The 6017-nt window shown below is 38.7% G+C and overlaps 1 protein-coding gene across 5 annotated transcripts in view; it reads left to right on the forward strand.

Annotated features, from left to right (window-relative positions):
* The window catches only part of RAD17 (RAD17 checkpoint clamp loader component), a 38852-nt gene extending 33054 nt beyond the window's left edge, over positions 1–5798 (forward strand). For 4 of the 5 annotated variants that reach the window (XM_053223576.1, XM_053223583.1, XM_053223585.1 and 1 more), the window contains 2 exons: positions 2902–2959; positions 5025–5798. In XM_053223576.1, coding sequence (XP_053079551.1) covers positions 2902–2959; positions 5025–5289 — 323 coding nt within the window. In that variant the 3' untranslated portion in view covers positions 5290–5798. The remainder of the gene's footprint in view (positions 1–2901; positions 2960–5024) is intronic. The other variant, XM_053223590.1, reaches the window with a different exon arrangement.
* The last annotated feature ends 219 nt before the right edge of the window (positions 5799–6017 follow it).

The following is a 6017-nucleotide window of genomic DNA, read 5'->3' on the forward strand; positions in this document are numbered from 1 at the left end:
GATGTTCTTTTTGTAAATGTCAGAAATCCAGGATCATTTTATACTTTCTCTGCCCTAGTACTAGAATCAGGAATTCCAAGGAGCCCTGGTTCCTCTTAGTGGAAATGGTATTTAGAATTTAGGATCTGGGAGCACCTGGCTGGCTCAGTAGGTAGAGCGTGTGACTCTTGATCTAGGGGTTTTGAGTTGAATCCCATGCTGGGCGTAGAGCCTACTTAAAAAAATTGAGAATCTGGCACTAGGTATGATCATTGGTATTGGAGTATCATTGTGTCTATTCTTTTTCAATGGAACAAAGCTAGGAGATTGTGTGTGTATTTGTGTGTGTGTGTGTGTGTGTGTGTGTGTGTGTGTGTGTGTGTGTAAGTTCTTCCTGACGTTTTTCTGTGCATGTATGTGTGTACCATGAGTTCACGCCAGTACATTCATTTTCAGCCTAACACTACAGAGTTTATTTTAACCTTTCCCAATTCAGTAACTCGTACTGGTTTAGACAGCTTACATTGAAATTATCTGGAAAATCATTTATCCACTAGTTAAAAATTCAGATTATAGGATCACAATTCATTTTTCCATATGAAAAAGCTGTTTTTTAAAAAATCCTGATTCTGTTCTGGAGTGTATCTTTAAAAACGTAAATATTGGGGCGCCTGGGTGGCTCAGTCAGTTGAATGTCCAACTTTGGCTCAGGTCATGATCTTGCGGTTCATGAGTTCAAGCCCCACGTCAGGCTCTGTGCTGACAGCTGAGCCTGGAGCCTGCTTCAGAATCTGTCTCCCTCTCTCTCTGCCCCTCCCCTGCTCGCGTGCGCACTCTCTCTCAAAAATAAATAAACATTAATAAATAAATATTTATGAGCCCTCATAGTGTTGCATTTACAAACATTGAAATGTGTATAAAATTCATTCAGAAATAAGACGTTCTGGGGGTTCTTGGCTGCTCAGGTGGTAGAGCATGCAACTCTTGATTTTGGGGTCATGAGTTCAAGCCCCAAGATGGACATGGAGCCTACTTTAAAAGAAATTTTTTTTGGATTTTTGTTTTTATCATCTTTTTCCCCATTTACTGTGTCATTTTAGAAGTTATTTCTTTATATTTTTTCTGCTCCTATCTCTGTCTTTTATTCTGGTCCTCCATTAGTGTTTGTTGGTGTGCTTAAAGATATCCCACTTTCTTCTGCCAACCTTGGTCATTTGTTTTCACTCCATTTTCTCTGATTGTGCAATCTTTATCAGTCTCTGTTCAAGTTGATTCTTTTGCCAGTTCAAATCTACTATTGAACCCCTGTAGTGAGTCACTGTTCTGGGTGAGCGCTCAAGTGGGGGTAGTCTCTGATCATCTTGGCTGAGCCCCTCCTAGTGTGGACCCTCCTGGCCCTATGAATGAGCTTGGGTGAGGGCCAGTGGCAGTTAGAGGAGGAGGCAGTATTCTCGGCCTGCTGTGCTACTAGGATAGAGCTTCCATGCCAAGGGTTGGAGAAAGGGAGTCCCAAATTCTAGGCTGGCCACAGGAGGGAGGAAGTCCTATGAGTTCTTAGCCGTACCTGACCTGGAGTGAAGTCTCTCTAAAGCTGAGGAAGTGAAGGGGTGGGTCCTGGTTCAAATGCCACACTCTTGCTGTTAGATTTTCCTGAAAAAAATGTTTCTTCACAGCATAAAATTTATCATCTTAAACCATTTTTAAGTATATAGTTTACTAGTGTTAAGCTTATTCACCTTGTACAACCAATCTCTAGAACTTTGTCATTTTGCAGAATTGAAACTACACACATTAAATGCTAACTACCTCCTACTCCCTGTCCACCACCTACCTTTTCTCTCTGAATTTTATTTTTAATTTTTTAATGTTTATTTATTTTTGAGAGAGAGAGAGACAGAGCATGAGCAGGGGAGAGGCAGAGAGAAAGGGACACACAGAATCTGAAGTAGTCTCCAGGCTCTGAGCTGTTGGCACAGAGCCCGACGCAGGGCTTGATTTCATGAACCATGAGATCATGACCTGAGCCAAAGTCAGATGCTTAACGCACTGAGCCACCCAGGCGCCCCTGTGTCTGAATTTGACTACTCTAGGTACCTCACATAAGTGGACTCATGCAGTATTTGTCCTTTTGTTACTGACTTGTTTTACCTAGCATGTCATCAAAGTTTTTATTATAGCATGTATCAGCATTTCCTTTTTAAGGCTGAAGAATATCACATTGTATATACCACATTCTGTTTATCCATTCATCTGTTGATGGACACTTAAGTTGCTTCCACCTTTTAGCTATTGTGAACAATGCTGCTGTTAACATGGGTATACAAATTACTCTTTAAGACTCTGCTGTCAGTTCTTTTGGGTGTATACCCAGAAGCGGAATTGCTAGATCATGTAGTAATTCTGTTTTTAATTTTAAGGAGCTGCCTTCCCATTTTCCACAGCATTTATACCATTTTACATTTCCACCAACAATGCCCAAGGGTTTCAGTTTCCATACATCTTTACCAAACCTTTTTTTTTTTAAATTTTTTTATAACAGACATCCTAAAAGATATGAAATGGATCCCATGGTTTTGATTTGAATTTTCCAAAAGATTCGTGATTTTGAGCTTTCTCTTTCCTTCCTTCCTTCCTTCCTTCCTTCCTCCCTCCCTCCCTCCCTCCCTCCCTCCCTCCCTTTCACGCAAGGGGGAGGGGTAGAGGGAGAAGAAGAGACTCTTAAGCAGGCTCCAAGCCTGGCATAGAGCCCAATGCAGGGCTCTATCTCATAATCCTGAGATCATAACCTGAGTGGAAATCAAAAGTTAGACATTCAATCAACTGAGCCACCCAGGTGCCCTAAGTATCCCTTGCTTGTTGGCCATTTACATATCTCCTTCAGAGAAATGTCTATTTAAAGCTTTTTTAAAATCTCTGTTTCAGCTCAAATTTCTTTTATCCAAGATATTGGAAAGCTTCCTCTGAAGCGACACTTTGGAAGGTAAGCTGTTTTAATTTTCAAAGAACTGTTACTGAAATGTCCACTGAATGTTATCTACTTATTCAGTATACAACCAATAAAAATTTATCTGTAATCTTCCAGTTAACAAATCTTACATATTTGGAAACCTCTTTTAACCTTTCCTCCCAAGATGTTCTTAGTTTATTTTTTTTCCTAATATTTTTTTAAAATATTTATTTTTGAGAGAGAGAGTTGGGGCGGGGAGAGACAGAGGATCCGAAGTGGGTTCTACACTGACAGCAGCAAGCCTGATGCAGAGCTTGAATTCACAAACTGAGATCATGACCTGAGCCAAAGTTGGGCAACTGACCGAGCCACTCCAGTGCTCATTAGCCTATGTTTAAAGCCTGCAGGAACTAGGAACTACCACAAAAGTACTGTCTTTTTTAAACTTCCTTATTTTAAAAGATTCAGACAAATAAAACCTAGATGTAGAGAGGTAAATCTGTATCTGTGCTATTCATTTTATTGCAAAATGACTGCTGGGCTGATATCCGTGATTAACACAACACCTATATTTCATTTCTTCTTAGCTTATCTGTAAGATCAAATTATGTATTCAGGCATTTAATTATTTATTAATGTTTTATTTTACTTTTTATCTTACTTTAGAGAGAGAGAGCACAGATGGGGAAGAGGGCAGAGAGAGAGAATCCTAAGCAGGCCCCACTCTCAACTTCAGAGCCTGATGCAGGGCTTAGTCCCACGACCCTGGGATCATGACCTGAGCCAAAATCAAGAGTCAGATGCCCAACCGACTGAGCCATCCAGACACCCCTGTACTTAGGCATTTTTTAAAGGTTTAAAAGGGCTTTTTAGCTGCTCTTATTGGTTCAACTACTTGATCTATCTTGGGAGACAGGATTTGTCAGTGCTACTTACTACAGTGACTAGTACTTTATCTTTCATTCATTATGACCATATTTAACCTTATCATTGATTCATGTTGACAATATTAAATATGAATATTTAGCTTGACATTTAATATTTAATAGTTCTCTAGTTTCCTGTAATCCAACCTACACCTTATTTTTGTACATTTAGCTAATTTCCAACTTTATCACAGCTTTTCTTGTAGCTTAAATCATTGCTGTTCCTAGGTCATGTAGTAATTCTGGTTTTGATCTTTTAAGGAGCTTCCTTACCATTTTCCACAGCAGTTACACCGTTTTACATTTCCACTAGCAATGCTCAGGAGTTTCAGTTTCCACATATCTTTGCCAAGTCTTTTTCTTTTTTTTCTATTTTTTTATAACAGACATCCTAAAGGATGTGAAATGGCATCAAATGTTATTTACATAGGATGTATTCCTAGAAATGAAGTTGCTGGATCAATGGTCATACACTTTTTTGAAGCCTTTGCTCTATATTGCCAGATTGCTCCTAAGAATATTTTGCTAATTTTATGTCCCCTTACAGTGTATAAGCATATTCTTTTCTCCTAACTCTTGACACTTCTGGGTTTTTATTACTTACTTGGGGCACCTGGCTGGCTCAGTTGGAAGAGCATGCAACTCTTAATCATGAGATTGTGTGTTTGAGCCCCATGTTAGATGTAAAGATTATTTAAATAAATAAAAGGTAGGTAGGTAGGTAGGTAGGTAGGTAGATAGATAGATAGATAGATAGATAGATAGATAGTCTTGGCCTATCTTAAAGATTATAGTACTAGTTCATTATTTTAATTGCATTTTTTTAAATTATTGATTAGGTTGAACAATTTGTGTACTTACCATTTGTACTTTTTTTTATGTAAGTCGTCCGTGTTTTATACCCATTTTTCTATTCTGTATTTTCTTTTTAATTTGTAAGAACTCTTTACAAGTTTTTGTATTATAAGTTGTAATGATTTATTCACATTTTGTCATTTACCTTTGTATTTTTGTTTATATCATTAAATAAGCTAAAGGGCCTGGCTAAACAGTGAGCACAGTGAAAGTAGATGAAAAACTAGAGATGGCTTCATAATCATCACACACATGGTGTAATTTAAAGGCATCCCCTTATTTGGTTATTATTGATGCCTGCATTATGAATCTGGCAGGTTGAAAATGGAAGCCCTGACGGACAGGGAGCATGGAATGATAGACCCTGACAGTGGAGATGAAGCCCCGCTTCCTGGAAGGCAGCCTGCAGAGGAAGCTCTGGGTGAACCCACTCAAACCACTGAAACTGAAACATGCTGTCTTCCTTTGAGTCAGAATAGTGGGAGTGAACTGCCTGCCAGCCAGCCTCAGTCCTTTTCAGCGCAGGGAGACCTGGAAGATGAAGAGATGATCATAGAAGACTATGAGAGCGATGGGACATAGAAACCAGCCTGCCAATCATATTGCTACTTGGCAGATTCATTTTCCTTTTATTCAGTGGTACCTGAACAGAGATAATAGACTTTTCAAGTGAATGACAGTTCAGTTCTTCACCCTGGTAGTATTTCAGCACAAGAAACTGACTCCTCTGTCATTTTGAAGTAAACAGAAGATCAAGCTTCAAATAATACCTTAATTTTGTTTTCTCTAGTATTTATTGAGTCTTGTGAGTGGTGCTGGGAGTAGGTCAGTGTGTATGAAGTGTGTTTGAACATTATGCCAAATATCAAAGAATGTGAAGGAATGATTCTGAATATTAAAACTTGATGGGGCTGTAAATACAAATTATAAAAGTTTAGTATGCAATGATGAGTGTAAATAAACTTTGTGCCTTATCCACAGTTTCTCTATGGTCTCTAACTTCTCAAATACCATTTTTATATGCTGTACACTGGACTATTTTAGATACTTTATGGAAAGTAATTTATATCAAAATTAAAATGTTGAATTTCTTTTCGTTTCCTCTTTTAGTATTTCCTAACATGTATTGTCGGCAAGGTATCATTGGGCATAATACATGAATCTCCTTTATCCATTGTTAACACTTTTCAGAAAAGTAAGAGAACCTTGCAAAGAGAACTCTGGAGGTCGGTGAATCTCACCTTCACTACCTTTCCAAGCCATGTATGCGCATGCGCGGCACGGGTTTGTAACAGCAGCTCTGAGGTGCG

Source organism: Acinonyx jubatus, chromosome A1 (assembly GCF_027475565.1).
Source record: "Acinonyx jubatus isolate Ajub_Pintada_27869175 chromosome A1, VMU_Ajub_asm_v1.0, whole genome shotgun sequence".
Lineage (NCBI taxonomy): Eukaryota > Metazoa > Chordata > Mammalia > Carnivora > Felidae > Acinonyx > Acinonyx jubatus.